Source organism: Poromitra crassiceps (assembly GCF_964638095.1).
Source record: "Poromitra crassiceps genome assembly, chromosome: 8".
Classification (NCBI taxonomy): domain Eukaryota; kingdom Metazoa; phylum Chordata; class Actinopteri; order Beryciformes; family Melamphaidae; genus Poromitra; species Poromitra crassiceps.
Window position 1 is genome coordinate 40201056 of NC_139629.1, and position 25012 is coordinate 40226067.

The 25012-nt window shown below is 47.9% G+C and overlaps 2 protein-coding genes across 3 annotated transcripts; both read right to left on the minus strand.

Annotated features, from left to right (window-relative positions):
* Nucleotides 1–10081: 10081 nt before the first annotated feature.
* arf3a (ADP-ribosylation factor 3a) lies at nt 10082–12514 on the minus strand (the record flags this gene model as incomplete). Of its 2 annotated transcripts, XM_083640995.1 has the most annotated exons (4): nt 10082–10243; nt 10519–10643; nt 11736–11846; nt 12364–12514. In XM_083640995.1, the coding sequence occupies 4 exons, from the start codon at nt 12509–12511 to the stop codon at nt 10082–10084; spliced, it is 546 nt and encodes a 181-aa protein (XP_083497121.1). The 2 variants fall into 2 exon arrangements, with proteins under 2 accessions (XP_083497121.1, XP_083497120.1); XM_083640994.1 differs by lacking the exon at nt 11736–11846 and having other exon boundaries at nt 12364–12511.
* A 7070-nt stretch (nt 12515–19584) lies between these two features.
* On the minus strand, nt 19585–22264 carry wnt10b (wingless-type MMTV integration site family, member 10b; the record flags this gene model as incomplete). Its single annotated transcript, XM_083642403.1, has 4 exons — nt 19585–20085; nt 20557–21011; nt 21229–21491; nt 22191–22264. The coding sequence occupies 4 exons, from the start codon at nt 22262–22264 to the stop codon at nt 19585–19587; spliced, it is 1293 nt and encodes a 430-aa protein (XP_083498529.1).
* Nucleotides 22265–25012: the final 2748 nt, after the last annotated feature.

Here is a 25012-nt window from a genome sequence, read left to right on the forward strand (position 1 = left end):
CTGAATAAAGTCCTCAAGAAAGCAGAAAAAAATCCGTTCAGGGAAGTTAGAAAGGATAATACAAGGACATCAATTATCCACACTGTATCGGAAAGATGATGGGCAAAATTACAAAGAAAACTCCGAGGAAAAAGTGACGAATGCGACGCTTTCTTCAAACCCTTCCAATAAAACCTGAGATAACATGTAGGCTAATAATGAGAGTATACAACATGTAGGCTAGTGAGAGTAGATAAGGCGCGCCAATTGAGAAATTGTAAGCGGCTAGCAAGTGCGAGCATTTTCTGACGCTGAGGACTCCCTCCCAGACAGACACTTATGACTGGCCAGGAGCCCGAATTATTAACCAATCAGATGTTGTTCCGTCTCCCCCCCCCCCCCCCCCCCCCCCCCCCCCCGCCCTAGTAGATTTAGCAGATCGCTGTGCTTGACAAGCCACCAAATCAGGCACAAAACATTCAATACCGTGATATGAAGGGAACAAAACTTCATACATAGTAGATGAGATTGGTTTCCCCACAAATAAAGTATCCCACAAACAAACTAAATAGCAATACAAAAGATCAAACTAAATAAAACATGAAAATGATGTACACGTTTACCTTCAATTATATCAAGTTGACTGGCTATTGGCTTCACATATTATTAGCATTAGCCATATACCCAGGCTAGTGCTAATAATCAAATATAGCTGTATAACTAGGATAATTGAATATTTAGCCTAATGTTTTTGAAATATATCAAATATGGCAGCTAAATTAGTTTGTGATCTACTTTTCCTGTAGAAAAATATCAATCTATAGCCTATATACCTCCTCAACAACATGCTATGGTCAGTATATGTACGCGTGCTCGACATGCAATGGCCTCCTTAATGTGCAGTTATTTTGGTTGCGTGTTGTCAGCTGCTGCATGTGGCAGTATGGCTGCTGGCTCTCAGTCAGTGCCAGAGCTGAGTGGATGCACTGTTCCCCTGTAAAGAGCAGTATTGTCCCGCATCCCTGTCAACTGGTTAATCACGTCTTTGATGCGTATGGAGCGGCCTGTCACAATGGCCACATTGTCAGTTGGTCAAGTGACTTCTGATCCCCAAAACAAGAACATGCTTAATTTGAGAAAATGGCTTCAGAGCGGTCAACATTCCTAGGCATGTAGTGAAAAGGCAGCATCTCACTAATGGGAGGATATATGTGGCGGTTTCTGACAGCTATGTGATGTTAATTTAATAGTAGAGGGAGATAGCTCCACTATGGTCACATTGTCCTGATACATTTACTGTAATACTTAAAAATAAAGAAATAATGTTTTTGTTTTGTTTTGTTTTGTTTGTTTGTTTAATTAGGGCATGTGTAGCAATACATTCCCTCCGAGTAACTGCTTAGAGCAGTCTCAAACTTTTTCACACCGAGGACCCCTAAACTGTAAACAAATTAGACCACAGACCCCCATTTGATAAGATTTTGTCCCAGGGTCCACATCTGATAAGATGTTTTGCTTTTGTGACAATCCTCCCACTCTCATGGCCGGGGGGGGGGGCTGTCTTGCAGGAGCCTGGTGTTGGGGTCATTAGGCTGATTGGGTGCACCCGGTGCACTCATTGGGCTTATACAATAAAGAAGACCGTCAGACCATTCAGCCTCTCTCCCTCCGCTACACCTTTTGTTCTATTCTTTTAGTTTGCGTTGTCTTGTTATTTATTTTTCCTTTAGTTAATAAATTATTGTTTTAACTTTGAAATCATTGTATCTAAAAGTGTGGTGATCAAAGTAAAAGCTGATATTTATTAAAACTAATGATGACACATATACTGCAACACAAACTACATTAAACAAACAGAACAGAACAAAAGGTGTATCGGTGAGGAGGGAGAGAGACAGAATGGTCTGAAGGTCTTTTTAAGCCCAATGAGTGCAGCGGGCGCAGGTGCACCCATCCTCAACAACCCCAACACCAGGCTCCTGCAAGACAGGGCCAGGAGAATGAGAGACACTTTTAGATGTTTTATCAGAAAGAGTATGAAACCCATGACCAAAATAGTATACAGTAGGTGAAGTAAACATCAAAGATGCTTTGCTACAAGCAGAAACTGCAGGAGCTACGATATGTTGTCCTCACGGTGGTATTCCTTGGTGGGAGTGTGGTCAGAGCATTCACATTGTTGGAAACCCTTCTACATCCTCAGCAGGTATCTCAGGGTCACCAGCGTTTCGCCCCTTAGCCTGTACGCCTCGCCTGAGTGGGGCTGCGAAGATTAACCTTCGCCTGCAGAAGGGTTCCAACTGCGAGCTCTAGTCAGCCACACCCATCTTGAGCTGGTCTCAGCTGCCATGGCTATCTCCCTTGTGGCTTTCTTCAGTTGTTTGGGTTCCAGGCCAACCTTCTGTAAGAAATAGCGCACGGATGTTGCTGGGAAACCACGGCAGCCAACTTCGATTGGAAATAGAGTTGCGTGCCATCCTTTGAGAAGAGCCTCGTCAATCAGATCTTGGTACTTTGCTTTCTTCAGTTGGTGAGAGATAGCTAGCCTGTCCTCCCAGGGCACTGTGAGTTCAGCTACTATGATGGTTTTTGTGCTTCTGGATAGAAGAACCATGTCTGGTCGGAGTGAGGTTACCACCACCTCCTCCGGAAAGACAAGTTTTCTCTTTAGGTCCACTTGCATCTCCCAGTCGGAAGCTCGATGCAAGATGGAGGGCAGGTTCTTGGCAGTTGTTCTTGCCCTAGGTGTTGGATCCCCTTCCTTTTGGAAATTGACAGATTGGGGTGGTGCTGCTTGATGTTTATTTGCTTTGAGCCTCTGTTGGTCCACCCAATTGGCAATTTCCATAAGGACCTTGTCATGCCTCCACCTGTATCGGCCTTCTCCAAGTGATTTAGGACATCCAGTCAAGATGTGATTCAGTGTGGAAAGGGTTGCTCCACACTGCTTGCAGGATGCATCTTCTTCCTTGCCCCAGATCTTTAAGTTGTTTGGGGTTGGCAAGAGGTCAGCCACTGCACGCAGGAGAAAGCTCAGCTTGCCCTGATCAGTACTCCAGAGCTCCTTCCAGGACAGCGACCGTTCGAGTGCCTGGTCCCACTGCATCCACTGTCCCTGGCAGGCAAGCCCTACTGCTTTCACGCGGCGGTCTTCTTCAGCGGCCTCTCGAACCCTTTGCACCACCAGTTCTCTATACAGTATATTCTGTCATTGTATTATGTTTGGAATTCTAGTGAAAATAATTGATTACCCTTTTTGCTGGGGACTTGCTGGGACCCCTGGGGGTCCCCGGACCCCACTTTGAGAACCACTGGCTTAGAGGCATTTAACAGATTATTGCCAATTATGAGTGAGCCAATAATTATGATCATAATCAGTTTTTAGTTCAAATCTGCAGTGATCAGCTCCTAAAGAAGTAGATATTTGAGTATTATAATGTTCACCACTAAAAGCAGACAACCATGTGATCAAAGTGTAAAAGAAATCCATCCTTTTCACTGAGCATGGTTATCCAGCCCATTCATGAGTGTGGCCTGTGCATCAGCCTTGACAGCCAAGCTCAATTCACACCCCCATCCAGCAGGAGGAGACAGAGGCTGAGGATTGGTGCTCTTACAGCAGAGCCTCTGGGCCTGGGAGTTGAACTTTGAGCCCCGTGTTAACATCTTCATGGCTGCTTCTGAGAATGACCCATTTATATTGTCTCTGATCTGTATGAACAAAGCAAAAAGCTGGCATTTACTTGCCTATCAAATCATGAAAAACTAAGACATTCGTGAGGAAAAGTGTGTATCTGTGTAGATTTTCATGACTTAGGCCTACTTGAATCAACAGATACATAAACAAATGTCAATGTGTGATACTTCCGGCTTGGTCAGCCGTTCCTACTGTACAGACACAATTGGTCATGTCTGCGGGTGGGAAGCTGGTGGGTTATGAGTCCTGGCCGCCTCCACTGGTCGGTCGGGGCACCTGTTTGGGGGGAGGGGAACTGGGTGAAATAGCGTGATCCTCAGACACGCTACGTCCTGTCGGTGAAACACATCGCTGTCAGGTGAAAAGAAATGGCTGGCGACTGCACATGTATCGGAGGAAGCTAGTCTGTGCTAGTCTACGGCTCTCCCCAGATCGACAGAAGGCATATATAGAGCAATGACCGGGACACCGAGCAGGGGGCCAATTACAAGGAGGAGAAAATGGATGAAAAGTCCGGGGGGTGGGGGTGGTGGGTGGGGTGATGAATGTGAATATTTTTGCTCTTGCTTGTTAAAACAAGACAAATAGTGAAAAGAAAATAATGTTAAGTGACACTAAGCACTTATACAAAGCTAATCTACTTTTGACAATGACAGTCTTATCTTTCATATTCTGAGGTTATGATCTGAGCTGAGGGTTTCTCTGCTGTCACTTCACAGTGACGATAGTTTCCATATAAAGGCCACAGAAGCCTCCATAGTTTCCTCAGAGAGAGTTTGGCTGTGCCTGGTGTCAGCCTGCTTGTCGGCCCTGGTGGCCCTGTGCCTGGTGTCAGCCTGCTTGTCGGCCCTGGTGGCCCTGTGCCTGGTGTCAGCCTGTGTGGTGAGCCGGCCCTGGCGGCCCTGTGCCTGGTGTCAGCCTGCGTGGTGAGCCGGCCCTGGCGGCCCTGTGCCTGGTGTCAGCCTGCGTGGTGAGCGGGCCCTGGCGGCCCTGTGCCTGGTGTCAGCCTGCGTGGTGAGCCGGCCCTGGTGGCCCTGTGCCTGGTGTCAGCCTGCTTGTCGGCCCTGGTGGCCCTGTGCCTGGTGTCAGCCTGCTTGTCGGCCCTGGTGGCCCTGTGCCTGGTGTCAGCCTGCGTGGTGAGCCGGCCCTGGCGGCCCTGTGCCTGGTGTCAGCCTGCGTGTAGGCCCTAGTGGCCCTGTGCCTGGTGTCAGCCTGCTTGTCGGCCCTGGTGGCCCTGTGCCTGGTGTCAGCCTGCGTGGTGAGCCGGCCCTGGCGGCCCTGTGCCTGGTGTCAGCCTGCGTGTAGGCCCTAGTGGCCCTGTGCCTGGTGTCAGCCTGCATGTCGGCCCTGGTGGCCCTGTGCCTGGTGTCAGCCTGCGTGTAGGCCCTAGTGGCCCTGTGCCTGGTGTCAGCCTGCGTGGTGGCCCTAGTGGCCCTGTGCCTGGTGTCAGCCTGCTTGTCGGCCCTAGTGGCCCTGTGCCTGGTATCAGCCTGGATGTCGGCCCTGGTGGCCCTGTGCCTGGTGTCAGCCTGCATGTCGGCCCTGGTGGCCCTGTGCCTGGTGTCAGCCTGCGTGACGGGCCTCTGCCTGGTGTCAGCCTGCTTGTCGGCCCTGTGCCTGGTGTCAGCCTGCATGGCGGCCCTCTGCCTGGTGTCAGCCTGCTTGTCGGCCCTGTGCCTGGTGTCAGCCTGCGTGTCGGCCCTGGTGGCCCTGTGCCTGGTGTCAGCCTGCGTGGTGGCCCTGGTGGCCCTGTGCCTGGTGTCAGCCTGCGTGTCGGCCCTAGTGGCCCTGTGCCTGGTGTCAGCCTGCTTGTCGGCCCTGGTGGCCCTGTGCCTGGTGTCAGCCTGCTTGTCGGCCCTGGTGGCCCTGTGCCTGGTGTCAGCCTGCGTGGTGAGCCGGCCCTGGCGGCCCTGTGCCTGGTGTCAGCCTGCGTGTAGGCCCTAGTGGCCCTGTGCCTGGTGTCAGCCTGCGTGTAGGCCCTAGTGGCCCTGTGCCTGGTGTCAGCCTGCGTGTAGGCCCTAGTGGCCCTGTGCCTGGTGTCAGCCTGCGTGTCGGCCCTGGTGGCCCTGTGCCTGGTGTCAGCCTGCGTGGTGGCCCTGGTGGCCCTGTGCCTGGTGTCAGCCTGCGTGACGGGCCTGACGGCCCTGGTGGCCCTGTGCCTGGTGTCAGCCTGCATGTCGGCCCTGGTGGCCCTGTGCCTGGTGTCAGCCTGCGTGACGGGCCTGACGGCCCTGGTGGCCCTGTGCCTGGTGTCAGCCTGCGTGGCGGCCCTGGTGGCCCTGTGCCTGGTGTCAGCCTGCGTGGCAGCCCTGGTGGCCCTGTCCTGTCCAAGGCGAGCAGTGGGGGTGCAGCGCTGTAGCCACTCCCTTCAGAGATTGATGAATTGATTGTGGGGCTGCTGCCAGTGTGTCTGTGCCCTGGGCGAAGGCGTCCCGGTTACGGGAGGGAATCCCAGCTATGGCATCCGCCCTGGGGCCGCTATTGTGGCCGGCCTGCAGGGGGCCCTGGGGGCCGGTGGCCCCCGGGAGCAGCTCTGACCCACATACTGCTGTCACACCCCTGGAGACACAGCGGCACTCTCTGCATGGACCTCTGATTGGCTCACACAAACCCTCGCCAAGATGGCTCTCTGGAGTTCAGCAATTCCACAGGGAAACTACCTGATTGTGCCAAACTTCTCTGGATGACAGCAGTTGGTAAAGGTCAACAGAGAAAGGTTATATCCATGTCCTATCATATACTGCTAGACCAGGAGGAGTTCCCAAACCTTTTCATTTTGGGAGGCAAAAGATATATTTGGTGTCTCATGGGAGCCAAACTCACACAAAATACATGAGTTGCCAAGGGACATGTAAATGAGTAAATTATCAATAAAGATAAAAACACAAAGAACAATGAATAATTAGATTTCTCTGTTTGCCTTTGAGTTGGAGGGAGGTTATGTCTTCTTTCCTTTCTGATTCTTCTACCATTTTCTCCCCAGTTGTACTTGGCCAATTCCACCTGCTGTCCCAGTTGCTGCTCCCCCCCTGATCTGGCGAGAGCTTCCTCCGATACATGTGAATTTGCCAGCCGCTTCTTTCCACTTGACAGCCAGGAGTTTCACCTGCAGGATCACATTATTCCCGTCAGTTCCCCTCCCCCCCTGAACAGGCGCTCCGACCTACGGAGGCATACAGCAACCAGGACCTATAATACCCCACCGGCTTCCCACCCACAGACACGGCCAATTGTGTCTTGCAGGAACTTTATTGACTTTAACTTTCCATACCCACTGGCAAAAGTGGGCGTGGCAATGGTGTGTTCAATCACAAAATTTACATTTACATTGAGGTGCATTGCTGAACTGTTGATTGATGTGCACTGTCCCAATTAAATAAATAAAAAAATAGAATGTGCATAACTTCCAAACGGATTCACGTACACCACAAAACTTTGTAGAAAGGTTGATCATGGGCCAAGGACCAACTGATGAACTTTCCACCCCCCCCCCCCCCCAAAATAAACCCCACTTTCTACACCCACTGGCCAAAAGAGGGTGTGATACAGGTCCAAACAGATTCACAAAACACCACAAAACTTTGTAGAAAGGCGTGGCGGAGGTATGCACCCTACGCAACGTTTACATTTTCAATCTCCTTGGTATTGCCTACCCCTCCCACAACCCTCCTCCCTCACCCACTCTGCTGCTTACCCCTCTTCCTTCAAGTATAGCCCCAACATGGCTAAACATTTGGACTGGTCCTTATTGTAACAGTTTACTGATCTGACAGAAGCTTATATGAGGGCTACAATATTTGATGTATGTCTGACAACTCGCCTGTAACCATAGAACCAATTATTATTCAGATGAGATCAGAGGTCAAGCGACCCCTTTGAAAATGGCCATGCCAGTTTTCCCCTCGCAAAAAAGTTGCCTAACTTTGGACCATTATTTAACCCGCTTGCCGACAAGCTAGCATGACAGGGTTGGTACCAATGGGTGCCTTAGGTCTTCTAGTTTCATATGATACCAGGATCTTCACTCTAACTTTACACGGAGACCACCACAACCTCTGAAGGTCAGTGATGTCATCTGTGAGGAGCAGAAGAGGTTCATAACCTGCAGCACATAGTATGATGACATATAGTAATGTACAAGGCAAAGCAACATTCTGTTTTGCTCTTTTTATTGATTGATCAGTGTAGTGCCAGGAATAATCCAATCATTCAACACTTTTGCACCAGTTTGTAGTTTTCATTCTCTCCTCTTGATAATAGTCTGCTAAATTAATCCATTCGAATTTGAATATGCATTATCACTTGGAATGTTAAGTAGTCTTTCTTTTCCTCATCTTCTAGTAGTATTAGTACAGTCAATAGTCATTAAAAGAAGGATGTTTAGCCACAACAGTACTGTGACTGCATTAGTGTTACAGATCATAAGTGAGACATTTGAATGTTAGACATTCCTACATACAAACTGTTATCAAAGAGAAATTAACCACAGGCGATATAAGGCCACAAAAACAATGTTCACACCAAACAGAACTGAATAGAGGGCACATCATTACATACACAAGCTGTTGTCAATATTCGCCAACACACTGACCCCAATATCTACAGGCGTATCAACAACAATTTCATTTTGACCGCAATTACTATTGTATACTTTCCATGTTACATAAACATATATACAGATGCGTTGACATAGAAAAGCATGCTCTTGCATATTAGAAGGTTGTTAGGTCAACTTGACACTAAATCCATAACATTTATCAGTACAGTATTGTCCCAGCCAGCAGCAGTAACTTAGACTACCAAATAGTCTGAGGAAACGGGCTATTATAATTCACTTTTATTACAGATCTTTTACATTCTTAACATGCCTTATGATGCAATATTACTACCATCTTTTCAAGAAGACATCAGCTGATCCAATTATCCAATTAATACAACACTGAACTCAATCTTGCCTTTTGGTCAAAAATAAATAAATACTCCATTCTGCATTATGAGAAAGACAGACATTGCATATTGCACAACAACAACGCACTTAAAAAGTTAATTGTGCAAGATGGTAACCAGAGATACAGTTAACACAAGAAACACACAGCGTCAAGCCAATTAAAGAGGAATCAATTGGGATGACAAGCAATGTGCCTTGTGTTGACAGATACAGTGCAGCTACCAGCAAGAAACAAAAACACATTGGAAAGCGTATACACTGTCGAGTTGTGCCCATCACATGCTCCGCTGCATCACTCAACCACAGGACAATAGCAGCTTTTGCTCTAAGCCACAGTGCCACGGTTTGCCTCTGCCATCATCTGTATCAGTTCAGCTACCACACCTCCCTGACTCAGACAGGATTTAACCCTTATTTAACCACCTCACTGACTGACTGACTGACTGACTGACTGACTGACAGTATTTAACCCTTATTTAACCAGGCAAGGAATCTAACAACACTTTCATCTGCTTTATGTACAGTCATGGCCGGCCGCAGTTCCACGCTCCTACAAGCCCATGAGCCAGTATAGGGACATCTCCATGCAGACTGAGTAGTAGTAATATACAGTGGTACTAGGGTTTCTTTTTTCACTGACTGCCTTGTGAACATTGCAATAAAGGCAGAGGAAGCACATGATACTTGTACGGGGGGGGAAGGGCTAATAAATAAATAAATAAATAAATAAATAAATAAATAAATAAATGGGTGAATAAATGAATAAATAAATGAATAAATAAATGAATAATAACTAACTAACTAAATAAATAAATAAATGGTGCCAAAAATACAATTTGTTCAAGAACAATCCAGTATGTCAGCATGTATTGTTGAATTTCATATATAGTTTTTATAAAATCAAAAATTAACTAAGATTTTTTAATAATAAGATGAAAGTTAATAATTTGGGGTTGGTAAAACATTGGTTTGGACATGAAATGGCAAGTTTAAATGGATCCGATGTGATAAGTTAGTATAGTGCACTAGTACAGTAGTACTCGTGCCCTCCTAATATTGTCTGTAATTTGCATTAAGTTTAAAGTGTCTGAGGGAAAGAAAAGACTGCTCCGCCTTCATGTCTACATTTCTTCGGGAACAATTCTAAGACAGAGATTGCAAATTGGGGGAAATACTCGTCTTTACACAAACGTCATATTATTACAATTTATGCATTCAGCTTATAGAATGTAACTCATTCACGTAAACTTCAACACCATTGGTTTTTAAATCATTAAAAACAGTCACTGCAGATCCAACCTAATTACAGTCATTAAAAGAAGTCAAGAAAGTAGGAGTTGAGAGTCGCCCCCTGGGAGCTGCTCAATGCTGCCTCTCCATGTAAACACAATGGATCAACTATAACCACTACCTGGAGCTGGAACCCAGGCTCTTCCCAACTCTCCTCATTGGACCGTTCACTTCTTGTTCTTCAGCTGATTGGCCAGCCAGTCCAGGCCCTCGTAGAGTCCATCGCCGCTGGTGGCGCAGGTGGCCTGGATGTACCAGTTGCGGTGACGGAGGGAGTGCAGGCCCAGCTTGTCTGTGAGCTCCGCTGCGTTCATGGCGTTGGGCAGGTCCTGCACAAAAACAACATGACAGTAAGGAAACAGGTGCAAGAAAGTTTGCAGACTGCAGACTTTTTTTTGCCTGAGTGAAATGTTATATGGTCTATCCTGATTCTAAATATAGCTGAATCACTTGGTTTGACAAAGTATAACTATTTTTTATAAGCATTCTACAAAATGGCTATGGAAAAACGAATGGCGGAAAATCCCTTGAAGCATATGCCGCACCCGGAACAGGGTGTGACTTTGGCAATATATACAGAAGAGACGGACAGACAGAAGCTTACTTGTTTGTTGGCAAAGACGAGGAGAACGGCATCCCGCAGCTCGTCCTCCGCCAGCATCCTCATGAGCTCCTCCCGCGCTTCGTTGACTCGCTCACGGTCGTTACTGTCCACCACAAAGATCAGACCTGCAGGAACACAGATACATTGCCTGGGTCCAGACCTTCCAATCCGCCCCTTCTTCAAGGTGCCTGCTTCTGGCCTGCCATTGGGACATGCAACAGCCGTTTCCAAAGTTGAAAAAACTACTTGTCCAATGAGCGCCGAGGGAGACTAATGATTAGCCAATCAGTGTAAAAAAACAATGCAATGGGCGGGACTAACACCATTGTCAAGTGCGTCGGTCGGACTACCTAATACCAATGGATAGATAGATGCTGCTATCGAGGCTTTTTTAAATCGATTAAAAGTAACAATTACTTTGAAATCTGAACAGCACTGCTTTGAAGACATTTATACAAAGTGGAGATGTTTTTTCCCCGTTCTCCCCACTGGATTATATTGAGGCAATTACGTTGTTGGTCTCTAGGGATTGGTTAGGACATGTTGGTCTCTAGTGATTGGTTAGGGAGAATCTAATTCCCCTCATGGGGATTTCCCCTATTAAATCAGTTAGAGTGGAGGCAATGTCAGACTGAAGAAGGAAATGGAGTGTAACAACGAGTTGACAATTCAGTCTGATATCAGGCTAAGAGAGACACTGCTCTAAAAAAGGTTTACAGCAGTGACTGTCGTTAGGGGTTAACCAAAACATAACCAGTTCCAATCAGCTCTGCTGCCTGTGCCAGAATCACAGCGTCTGTAATCACTTTCACCCCACTTTCTAACAATATGCTGACATCACATCGTTATGAACAACATATTAAAACCAAGTTGATTCACTGTCTTTCAACATTTCCAAGATAAGAATATAATCATTAGAAACAGTCAGACGCTGTATGCAAATGACCTAATGAGCTAAAGTACTAGTCAGGTGTTCGCTCTGTGTCACACCACTGTCCTGTTAACTCCAACATGGCCGACTACTGTATCAGCTGGGGGGATGATATCATTGACCTCACCCTGTGTGTTTTGGCTACTGTATCAACTGGGAGGAAGATATCGTTGACTTCACCCTGGGTGTTTTGGCTACTGTATCAACTGGGAGGAAGATATCGTTGACTTCACCCTGTGTGTTTTGACTACTGTATCAGCTGGGAGGATGATATCGTTGGCCTCACCCTGTGTGTTTTGGAAGTAGTGCCTCCAGAGGGGCCGGATCTTGTCCTGGCCACCCACATCCCACACTGTGAAGCTGATGTTCTTGTACTCCACTGTCTCCACATTGAAACCTGAATGAACACAAATCAACAAGGGTTACTTTTGCTTATCTTACACATAAATGAGCAAACCTTAAGTGTGTGTGTATGTATGTATGTATGTATGTATGTATGCATGCATGTAAGTATGTATGTATGTATGTATGTATCTATCTGCCTGACAGCATTCAACATAAGGGTTCCGAGCAGAAGGTGACAGGGACAAAAAAAATTATTAGGTCATTATGGCGTCTAAATGGGCAAAAATGTCTAATTAGTGGCCAAAATGAGTGAACACGGGTTCAGCACCATGGAGAGTTCCATTCGTTAGCTACTGATGGAGCACACCTGAGCGGAGTTGGAATCAGCCAGGGAAGCGGAGCCCTCTGTGAGCGAGGCCTGACTGCATGGCCAGTGACTGTGTGCTCCAACAGGTATCAGAACTAGTTTCACTGACTTACAAAGAATCCTAATCATGTTTTTGACTTGACTTTGGGAAACGGGACAAACTCAAGTGCTATAATCAATAATGAATTCTCTCCCCACGCACCGATTGTTGGGATGGTGGTGACGATCTCCCCCAGCTTCAGTTTGTAGAGGATGGTGGTTTTCCCCGCAGCATCCAGGCCCACCATGAGAATCCTCATCTCCTTCTTGCCTATCAGGCTCTTCAACAGGTTGCTAAAGATGTTCCCCATGGCGACTGGCAGCTCTCACTCACCTCACCACAAATGGGACTGTTGCAGAGGGGAATCGAAAGAACAGGTGCTATAAATGGCAACCGAAACAAGCCAAAACAATCAGCAAACCACTTGCACTACAGAGCCCGAGTTGTGAAAAATACAAGACGCGGTAGCTCCTCAAAAGCGACTCTCAACATTAACACCTCATTACGGCTGGAAGCCACCTCAGGGTAAGGCCAATAAATGCATAGTTCACACCTCGGCAGGCAGCTGACCTGAGTGGAAGGCTATGTTGCTTCACACTTCTGACAGCTAGCAGGGAAAACCGACTGCCATATTGGATATTTCATGTGGTGCAGACAGAGTACCTTTTATGATGTTATAGCGCTGTTTGCTGGCTATTATCTTCAAAGTCAGTGCAGCAATCAATGCATATTATGTGGTATTATACATATTACCTTGGCCTGTTGGTAGGCTATTTATAGTTCCCACAGCATATGGCACTGAGGTAACACTTTCACTTTTCTGTAGGCTATTTTGGTGCTGCCCCTGTAACAGGCCAACTCTATTTTGAAGTGAAGTTCTTGCAGCGTGGTGTTCTTCTTAGATATTATATTTAAGGTGCTTTTGGTTTTACATGGGACCAATCCAAAATAGCCTACATTGTACAGCGAAATCAGCTTGGCAGATGGAGCATCCTTGTTTTCTCTGGGAAGACTTCACTCGTTATGATATCATCATCCATATGGGAGAGAGAGAGAGAGAGAGAGAGAGAGAGAGAGAGAGAGAGAGAGAGAGAGAGAGAGAGAGAGAGAGAGAGAGAGAGAGAGAGAGAGAGAGAGCAGATCTAATGCATATGCTACAGCTGCTAGCTAGCCTGTACAGCACAGCTGCAGTGGCCACACTACTACACATCCATGTAACGTTCCATCTGTCATAATGGAAGAGGAGATGGCTGATGCTGCAGGAACAGCATCCTGTTTAGATGTCAACACGAGAATACACACGAATGCAAAACGCGTTAAGTCGATCGTTTGTTTTTTCGAATGTTGCAACAATGCTACTGTTACAATGTTACTGTCTACTGTCTTCAAATGAATTTCTCCAGGTCAATTTATTTGTGTGCTGTAGTAGGCTAATCCTCTCTCATGCAGTCACGACAAGCACACAAGTCGGACTGATCGATTAACACCCGTTCAGGACGTTTACCGACAAGTGTATAATGTAACAGCCACAATACGACACAATAAGCGTTACACCTGCATTATACATCTTTCGCTATTTTCACTGTATTTGCATCTCATTCACTCACCCGTCACGGTATCAGCTGGATTCAGCAGGCAAAGGGCTGGATGATAGTCTCGCGAGGGTACGACTGTAACACCGTAGCTATAGCCTTGCATTCTCGCGATAGTAAGATGTCAAGAACACCTCACATTTTGTTCTCCCGCCTCATGACTCATTAAAAGCCACCAGCAGTGCTAGAGGTCAGTTGGAACAGTTGTAACATCAGTATCAAACCCTGCTAGACTCAACCTGCTTCTGTTTGTCCGCTATTGTGTGCAATATGTTAATTACATGCGGCTTTCATAGTATAGACTAATTATCATAAATGTCTTTATGGCAAACTAGGCATTTTAATAATTTGTAAATGTTGTGCCGTTTGTGTGCCATTTATACACAGCAGCACCAAAATCCAAAGCAATATGAAATGTGACAGGGAGTCTAGAGGCGAACATGCTTGAATAATTAACACAGGAATCATGTTAATGAATAAGTAACTGTAACAGGATGCCAAGTGATACTTCTTGGCAGCAGCCAGCTCTCTGTGTCCCGCGGATATTGAGCTGAAAGGAGGAAACAAAACTGCATTTCTGAATCAACGTTGCACCAGTTTGCTATAAGCTTTTGCTACCGATTGGTTTTGTTGAATTATCGGAGTTCTCAAATGTGGTTTTTAAAAACACGAGTGTCACGGTCTGATTGGTTAGACACCATGTTTGTCATTATGTGTGAGCGGGTGATTGGCTGAGGCCTGACTTGAGGGCGGGGCGGGCCGACCTAGTGCTCAGGGGGTCATTTCCAGCAGGAAGTGAGACAGAGCGGCGTTAAGCTGGACCCCAAACCAAAAAATGAACTATTACTGTGAACCGAGCCGACTAAACCCCATATTATTCAGTGTATGTTATGTGTTTAGGTGTCCGTCAGGTTGCTTGGAAGCTGTGGAGTCGCACAACACCAGCTGCATCGACTGAGCTTTTGGGGTCCTGGAGAGCTGTGTTGAGCGGATGGCTTTCCTCGCTCGCACTGTGGCCCAGTGAACCAACCGGTGCCGAAGAGACGACCAGTCGACCACCACACGCCAGGGGAACTATACGGGCTGCAATAAAGTTATGTGGCCTCCCTCACTGATATATGTATGCTAATGTTAGCTCAAACAAGCACTGTTGTGATTGGCTAACCGGCTGGTGGCCTTGTGAGACCTAGACAAAAGTGACATTGAGCTCTGCTAATCATAGCTGTGGCAATAGACCCTTTTCACTGGGGCCATTTTGTGTCGAAAAGGCAGGGTAAACACAGGTGCAAGCAACACACTGATGAGGGTTTCCAAATTCCAATCATGGAAGTTGGAAACCCTCATTAGTGTTTTGCTTGCACCTGTGTTTACCCTGCCTTTTTGACACAAAATAATGGCCCCCGTGAAAAGGGTGTATGTGACACTATAGGCCTCGTATAGGATATAGGACAGAGCCCTATCCTATATGTCCTATCCTATAACAACATTCTAATATGCAACACATCTGTATGTTTATGTAACATGAAAAGTATACAATCGTAGTTGCGGTCACAATGATATTCTCTGAGAGCTGAACCAGTTGGGTAAAACTGGCCTATTCACAGCTTCCTCTCCCTCCTCTGAAATGTGTAGGTTTCTCATCCTGCAACCATCTTGAAAAGCAAGCCGATGTCACTGAACGGCACGTGGCCCTACGCAACGGGCCCTACGCAACGGGCCCTACGCAAGCCCCTGCAGCCATAGGTAACGAGTTAGCGAGTCCAACACAGTTTGTCTCCCTCTCTGGTGCGTGTCAGTCAGCCTGTCCTGTGATAGATGTGTTTATCAATTCAGTGGTGAAGGCAGAGGAAGAAAGAGGGGAGCAGATGTTTGCAGCTGCAGACCAGATCACGGGGTGGAGTGGCTGGTGGGGGGGGGGGGGGGAGCTGCGCGGCGCGGCCCGTGTTTGTGTGCGCTGGGAGTTTGGGAGCGAGGGTTACAGGGGGGTTACAGCGGGTAGGGGTGGCGGTGGGGAGAGAGAGAGAGAGAGGTGGGGTGGGGAGTTATGACTTAAAGGGAGACTGTTGGTTCCTCTGAAGTGTCTGCCAGCGCGCACCCCAGCAAACACAATCACAAGTCTGGTTGGTTCTGCTAGCTGAACTAATGAGGGCCTGCGCGTTGAGGGCAGGGTCTTTGATGTTCTGGGTAGCTGGCTCCTTGTGTTTTGCTCTCTCCCCGCTCTCCTTCTCTCCCCGTCCCACATCAAAAATTGAACGAGGGGAGTTGAGAAGCAGATGTTTCGAAGGCATGTATTTATACAGAGTACACTCCATTCACCCCCTTTCTCTCCATCGCCCCGTTTTGTCCTGTTACATCTGCATCCCCGCACTGTACCAACGGTAAGGCCTCTATCTCCCTGTATCTTTATATCCAACTAAACACACTAAATCGCCTTACTTTATACATATAATCATCCTGTCAATCAAAGCGGGGAACTTTTATCTCCGCTAACTTCCTCCCTCTCTTTAATTTCAGCCCCAGTCTGGTTGTCATTACTCGAGGGGCAGTCAATGTGTTGCTATGCATGTGTCTGTGTCTGCAACGATGGAGAGAGGGAGAGAGAGAGAGAGAGGGGGGTGTCTGCAACGATGGAGAGAGGGAGAGAGAGAGAGAGAGGGGGGTGTCTGCAACGATGGAGAGAGACGGAGAGAGAGAGAGAGAGGGGGTGTCTGCAACGATGTAGAGAGGGAGGGGGGGGGGTGTCTGCAACGATGGAGAGAGGGAGAGAGAGGGGGGGGTGTGTCTGCAACGATGGAGAGGGAGAGAGAGAGAGAGGGGGGGGGGGTGTCTGCAACGATGGAGAGAGGGAGAGAGAGAGAGGGGGGGGGGTGTCTGCAACGATGGAGAGAGACGGAGAGAGAGAGAGAGAGGGGGTGTCTGCAACGATGGAGAGAGAGAGAGGGGGGGTGTCTGCAACGATGGAGAGAGGGAGAGAGAGGGGGGGGTGTGTCTGCAACGATGGAGAGGGAGAGAGAGAGAGAGGGGGGGGGGTGTCTGCAACGATGGAGAGAGGGAGAGAGAGAGAGGGGGGGGGTGTCTGCAACGATGGAGAGAGGGAGAGGGGGGGTGTCTGCAACGATGGAGAGAGGGAGAGAGAGAGAGAGGGGGGGGGGTGTCTGCAACGATGGAGAGAGGGAGAGAGAGAGGGGGGGGGGGTGTCTGCAACGATGGAGAGAGAGAGAGAGGGGGGGTGTGTCTGCAACGATGGAGAGAGGGAGAGAGAGAGAGAGAGGGGGGGGTGTCTGCAACGATGGAGAGAGGGAGAGAGAGGGGGGGGTGTCTGCAACGATGGAGAGAGGGAGAGAGAGAGGGGGGGGGTGTCTGCAACGATGGAGAGAGGGAGAGAGGGGGGGTGTCTGCAACGATGGAGAGAGGGAGAGAGGGGGGGGTGTCTGCAACGATGGAGAGAGGGAGAGAGAGAGAGGGGGGGTGTCTGCAACGATGGAGAGAGGGAGAGAGAGAGGGGGGGGTGTCTGCAACGATGGAGAGAGGGAGAGAGAGGGGGGGTGTCTGCAACGATGGAGAGAGGGAGAGAGAGAGGGGGGGGTGTCTGCAACGATGGAGAGAGGGAGAGAGAGAGAGGGGGGGGGGTGTCTGCAACGATGGAGAGAGAGAGGGGGGGGGGGTGTCTGCAACGATGGAGAGAGAGAGAGGGGGGGGTGTCTGCAACGATGGAGAGAGAGGGAGAGAGAGAGGGGGTGTCTGCAACGATGGAGAGAGAGGGAGAGAGAGGGGGGGGGGAAGCAATCCCGGGCTGTTCACCAACCTCTCTGTCTCACACATGGGGAGTAACAGTGACAGGAAATTCCCTTTCGCAGCAGCTCCAGGGTGAAATGATGAAGGAATGAAGAAATGCAAACCAGAAATCCACTCCCTTATCATTCCACAGCCGTCTGTGTCCCCGCTCTCTCTCTCTCTCTCTCTCTCTCCCTCGTATTCTCTCACTAAATAGCAAAGAGAGAACAGTGGATCAGCCACTGGCACACAGGCCGTTCCTCGGGAGTCGAGGGATATTGACCAAAAGTCCATACAAACAATCTTTAATTGGCCTTAAATCCCATTGGCTGAAGAAGCTCTCCCAACAGACTTGAGCATGGAGACAGTTTGGATCATCTAAGAGACGTATGTATCTAGGAATGCCGCTATTGTAAATCTAGGCAGGCGCTGACATTAGCATTTTGCTAAATCTGCAACGTACCTAGGAGGAGGAGGAGGAGAGCGCAAATTCCCTAGGAGTTCATGTGTGTGTGTGTGTACACACACACGGGTGTGTTTTTGATTGTGTGGATGCGTCCGTGTGTCTGTCAGTGTCTTTTATCTGCCTGTGTTTGTGTACGTCTGTCTCCCAGGTAACAGGGACACTCCGTCCCCCCGTGGCACGTGGTTCAGCCAGCGAGTCGTCCCCTCCTTGGCTGTGACGGAGTGAACACTAGTGGACAGATGATGATGTCCTCTCCGAGGCGCACACAGCACAGACTGGTATAATCAGCCCCGCTCCCCCGCGCCCGCTCGCTTGATGCTTTCCTTCAGTCATAAAAGTCATACTTTGAGGAAACAATATCCTGGAGCTATAAAACGTCCTCCTCTCAGCATGCAGTGGCCATAAAAAGACTCTCACCTCCCAAATGTGTAGCGTGGAGGAGACTGTACCCCCCGTATGTGCACTCCAACACGTATAGCTGCACACAACTACACACACATGCACGCAATTCAGTCAGCTCAAGAGCAAAGCGGCTCCATCTCTCACTTTGACGTGTCCTACATGTGGGAAGAATCTTCACAGTGTTCGCCCTGATCAAATGTACTGAAGTGCAGGTATGACGAGAGCCAAGCCAACCTCTCACAGGAACACACATCTATCAAGTAGAGAGAGGCATGCTTTTTTTTTTTTTTTACCACAATATGAATTCATTAAAATCATGATGACCACCATTGACTAATCTGATGAAGTATGTAAAGTACATTTTCTGGATGATTGTTTAAATGCTATGAAGAAATCAAAATCAAAATCAATGGATGATTAAAGGATCCCAGAATTTGTCTGCAAAAATTGACCCCCCTATCAATTTTTTTCCGATCTTTAGTTATTTATTTGTTAAGTCATATTGAAGTCAGTTTATACCCCCCTGTTGCACACGAGAAAACGTTCTAATGTGTCCAAATGTGTTGGTCCTTCAAGAGCTCAAAGAAAATCTCGTCTCTTCTGATTTTAAGACTGACTTCCAGAAGGTTGTGTCTCGTACGCTCTGCTGGGGCACAGGTGCAGAACATCTGAGATGTCTTGGAGATGATTAGAAAAGCCCAATCATTTGTTGACTCATGGCATCGGTTCACCATCCCGCGCCTCAAAATGTCCCTCTCATAAACTAGACCCAACAGGCAGGCTCCAAGGCAATAATAATAATATTAATAATAATAATAATAATAATACATTTACAAAAATATATATACACATTAACGTACACAAGTACTGTACAATGAGATGAGTCAGTATTTAGAAGTTGAAATAGAAACGCATCCCCGCTGAAGTTGTTCTTTTGTTTTGCAGGATAGAGAAGATGGGGTATTGGGCATTTTCACGGCTGAGAGGGCAGCGTCTAAACAGGCTGAGGCAAGACAAACGACATGAGTCACCTCTTCAATCTCTGACTTGGCATTTTCACAATAACAACGTCTACAAAGAGAAAATAGATCCCAGATGACGGACCCCAAAAAAAAGCAGAGGAGGACCGGGGGGGGGAAGGCTTGGGGTCTACTTGCACACGTTGACCCACTCTGTGACGCGGCACTCCTCGCACAGCACGTAGCAGCACCAGTGGAAGCGGCAGTGGCAGCGCTCGCTGCGCGTCTGTTTGAGGATGTTGTGTCCCCGGCCGCAGCACAGAGAGCTGCAGCTGTCCATGCTGTGGCTGGTCTTGTTGCAGATGCGCCCCTGCGTGCCCAGAGAGTCCAGGGACGAGTCGCGCTCGCAGAAGTCCGGGGACTTCTCGAAGTACACCAGCTCTCGGGACATGCTTCGGCGGCGGCCCCCGTTGAGTCCCCCCGTGCCGCCGCTGGCGCCGTTCCCGGTCCGGGGGTTGAAGACCCCGTTGTTCTTGTTCTGGGAGTTGACGATGACGGCCGACAGGAACTTCTCCTTGAGCAGAGAGCCCACGAGTCTGAACTCTGGGGACACGTGCCAGCAGGTCTTAAACTGACAGCTGCCGGAGGTGCCGTGGCATTTGCACTTCCTCTTCATGTTGTCGGTCACTATCTGTGTAGAGAAGGTACAGGAGATGATGTCAGCAAAGTAGATGATGACATTGATGATGTATGATTGTTGGTTCATTACAAAATGAGTAGTATAGGTAAATGAACAATGTTTAACTTCCCTCCATCTTGCCTGGACCGAGAGCTCCCCGTTCATTCGCAAAACTTCCTGGTCCAAATGATGTCATAATGATGTCATTTGGTCCAGGAAGTTCTGCGAATGAAGGTAGAGACAGCAATAATGATACTAGTGATAATGATAGTGATGGTAATCGTGATAGTGACCGTAATGGTGACACCATGGCAAAACTGCTCCAAATGACATCATTGTGACATCATTTGGACCAGGAAGTTAATTTGCATAATATACTAGCGATTTTGTAATGATACAAAGCCGGATGAAAATCTGCAAAGTGGCCCTTTAAGAATACAAAGAACACAGTGGAGCAGACTGTGAGGCAAGAGGGGCACTCACCTGTCGTCCCACCCGGTTGTTATGTATTCTCATGCGAGCGTGGATATCTCTCGGGGACCCCCGGGAGTCTAGCCAGTCCCGGGAGAAACGCTCCCCGAATCGGGCGTCGTGACTGCAGCCCCCCCACTCCCAGGTCTCCTGCATGGAGGTCAGCTCGTCTGGCAGGGGCTTGAGCAGGGCGGAGGGGTGGCTGGCGGCGCGCAGGTTGGCGGGCAGGTCGCCATGGTGAGCGCCGAACTCGGAGGGTAACGACCGTGTCATGCCCACGCCGACCCCGCCCTTCTGGAGGGTCTGCAGCTGCAGCTGTGTGAGCTTCAGCCGGATCTTGTCGTCGTCCAGGCGACGCTTGGCCTCACAGCCACACCCCCGCAGCTTGCCCATGCTGCAGGCCGAGGCCACAGAGTGAGCCACGCCCGCTGCCAGCAGGGACAGCGAGAAGGCGCTCTCCCGAAAACCTGGGAGCAGGAGATAAACACTAGGAGGCTTTAGCTTCATCGGTTACAGAGATGAAAATGATAATTACAGCGTAAGCAAAATCCAGATTTTTTTTTTAGGTGTTATATATATCAACTTTAGTACGCTTCAAAGCTCCCTCATGCCTAAACCTTCTGCTCGTAACCCCCCTGAGTCACATTTGCCCATCGTTGCCCCCTCGTTGCCTCAGTGTCTCACCCCTGTTGAGGATGGCGCTGTGGTGGGGCAGCTTGCCATGGCCCTCCAGGGAGGAGCAGTTCCAGCGCTGGTCGCGGAGCTGATGCTGGCACTCGTGGATGGCCACCTGGATGCCCTGCAGAGCGGACGCCGTCACGTCGGGGCTGCGCACACACATCCGCATCTGGCGCTTACTGAGGCCTGCCAGTCTCAGGCATACCGAGTTAGGGGTCAGCACTGGATCTCCTGCCACCTTCAGGCCAAGGATATCATTACACAGCACCCTGCAGAGAGAGGGAGGCGGGGAAGGGGGGGGGGGTCATTAGAGCTGGTCAGCAGCTCATTAGTCAATTCAACAGGAGAATGTGGCAGTGGGGAGATGTTTGAGATCGCCAAGAAAATCTGCAAAGTGTAAAAAATAATAACCTTGATTTGAAAAAGGACATACCATTAAAATATAATCCTCAACTCTGAGGGGATTTTCTATGGTGTTGAGCAATAAAATGGTATTAATCAAGTGCACATGTATTAACTACTGTGTGTCCACTGGTGTTACCAAAAGCAGGGAAAAATACAATTCCAAACTGTATGAGACATTTCAAATAAAAGCTAGGATGGATAAATGCATAATGACCAAATCTTATATACACAGAAAGATATCACTATGGGATTCGTATTGTAATTTTCATGGCACGTTTCAGGCTCATCCCAGGCTGATAATTTGGTGAACATGATTACAACAATGATGCCAAAATAATGTTTTAATATGAAACCAATTTACGCTGGGAAATGAAAGGCAGACATGTCTATGGCTTTTTGAGTAGTTTTTTTTTTAAATGTAAAGCAGATGGTTGTTTTACTTGTTCAAACACGCTGATTCTTGAAGATCTTCTACACTAACTTCCCTTAACTTGTCGTGGAATCGGATGAAGCCAGCGCCCGCATGTAACATCAACCGTCCTGGCGCTCTCAAGTGCACTTACGTTAATGCAGGTGACATAAGTGCTGCTGCCAAAATCAGGAATTGGTCCCAACGGAGTTTGTGTGATAGCTCCATTTTGATAAGAATCTTTCCCGACGTGACATTAAAACACTTGTCTTAAAATCCTGTATCCACAAAGAATTGAAGAAGAGTGGAGTCGCCTATTATCGATGCGCCGCCAAACGACCGAAGAGTGAAGACGGGGAACAGAAGAGCTCGGGGGCGATGGTAAACGGGAGGGGGGAGAGAGCGAGGGGAGGGGAGGGGAGATGCCTCTACAGGCGGTTGTTTGCAAAATATTGGCCAATATGAAAAAAGGATCAACAGTTGATCATTATATTATTAGGGAACACGGCTCTTTCTCCAAGCGTAAAATGACGTATCCAAACTTTTACGCGCAGGCACCACTTTCCCCAACCGCGCGCGTAACGGTTATGCCCCTGAAATACTGGACACTATGAACATATTTAATATGTTAATAGGAATAGCCTATAATTATCTATTGTCCCTTCTGCTATGTGCCTTCATTTTCGGCGAGGGAATATAAAGAAAGAAACATGTTTGTAAGATGAACTGTGGAAAGTCAAAAAAGATTTTGTTCATAATGGGGTGAGTTAGTTTAAGGATAGATGGGGGAGGGGAGAGTTGCTGGTTCCACTGTACAACAGGGAGGCAGCAGCAGGCAAGCGGCTCAGCCCGCAGACCCTCCAACAATACTGTTTTAGTCATCTGGCCCCCTCCTCCCTGCACCTCAATCAGAGCGTCTGTTCTTTATTGTTGTGTTTAACTTCACTCTGCCATGGCGAGTTCATTTACAGAAAAGTATAGGGAAAATAGGCAACTTTTTGATTATTACCAAATTATGACATCTTCACACGCTTAAACGAAATTCAAAAGGCAAATATATATAGGCGTTATTTCATTAGGCTACTCTGGTCTAAATGTCAAGATATATAGGCTACTTGATTTGAGTGACGTTTAAATGAGAACATTTTAATTTATATAACAAATATACTGAACCAACATGTCCTAGATAATTATCACACAAATTCAAATTTTATTCTCGACACGCCTTATAACAAGAATATACAACGTTAGAAGAGAAAAGGCGCATGTGGGCTACTTTCATAAAATTAAGTTAAAACCCCCCTCAAACACGGTTCACATATAGTGACACCAATTCTTTATCTAATCTCCTTCCATTCACCTAAGCTGCAGCAATGAAAAGTGCATTAGCATTCTGCCTTGGCGTGTATTTCTAAGTGGCTTAAAAAGTGATTTGAAGTTGATTTGTATATAAAAGGCCCCCCTTTATCCGGATTGAAGCCCTAATCTGCTCGGTGTCGCATGACTGCTCCAGGAAACCCGTTTGAGCACCGATATAAAGCGGGAGTATACACGTAGGATGGCTGTCATTAAATCCCTTTTTTTACAAAAGCCCACTTCCTTTTACTGTCATCTGAGGAAACAGAAGAGAGAGAGAGAAAGAGAGAGAGAGATTATTTAACCTACAACCGTTCAATGACGTGACGAATGTGGGATATGCAAATTAGCAGATAAATGTCACATAACGAAACACATTCACCCCGGGGCCAATATGAAGAACTTTGGGGACATTTCCTCGTAGTCTGTGACTCTGGGGTTAGATGGAGATGCCGCAAAGTGGCTCAAGCTGTGATTACACTACATGTGCGTCGAGGGAGGTCTGCAGGCCAGATGTTGGGAATGGGTTCTTCTCATTCGTTCCCTCCTTTCGTGGTTCATCATTCATCAAACTTCTGATTGGAGACCGTATTTCATCTCTCCAGCTAAAAAAAAAAAAAGAGTTTGAATAGCCAAGATAGGCTCCATCAGTTCCGTTGTGCATGTGCGCACGCGTCATAGACTGCCTGGTGATAATGTTATGTTTATGCCTATAACCAAAATCACGACCATATCTTTAGTGTCCATCACTAAAAATAGCCTATTATAGCCTAAACTGTTGTAATAGCACAAAGAATGCTGAAATGAATTCTGGCAACAACAACAAAAAGCTCGAAAATGTCCTTAGTCACTGCAAACACTTTGAGACCGTGAGTGTGTTTCTGCAAGGAGGAGGAGACGCGGTTAGGGAGTAATCCAACCAGCGGGTAAAAAGGGCAGTTTTAGATTCCGCTGTAACTGTACTGCACCGTGACAGCAGCTCTGTGCACCAAACCGGGCGCACCCACTCACACAGCATCTCCAGGCAGAACATCACTGCTCCAACCAACCCAGCCAGGGGGGGACTTCTTATTCTCTGCAGGACGGCAGTGGGAAAATACTCTGAACCGCACACATTTGACAAGGGAATCGATTCTTTGATTACCGTGAGATCCCACAAGTAGGCTAATATGCGCAACACTGTGCGTGGATTGGCCTGGGTTCTCTCTCTTTTCTGTCCGGTTGTTTTCTTTATTCGTTGTGCGCCCTATGAAGAGCATTAACTATCCCTCCTTCCAATCCTATTGAAAAGGGTCCGAGAGAGAAAGAAAAAAAAAGACAGAGGGAGATGAGAGCAGCAAATCCCCTTTTTATTCCCCTCGTAGCGCTCAATAAGAGAAGAATGTGTTGCCTATCTGTCACCGAGGGGATCAAGTCTTCGGGACAGTCCCACGCGTTCAATGCGCTGCTGTGCAGAGCATCACTGAGAGAGGCAGAGTGAAGAGGACTACACAGCAGCATCCTGCAGCCTGGACACTTCACATCATTTAGCAACCTGTCTCCCCTCACCATTCATTTAGTCAATTAGAGCTGCAATAGCCTCGGCTGCTTTCCTCACCTTTCAAGTCCTCTCACTGGGAT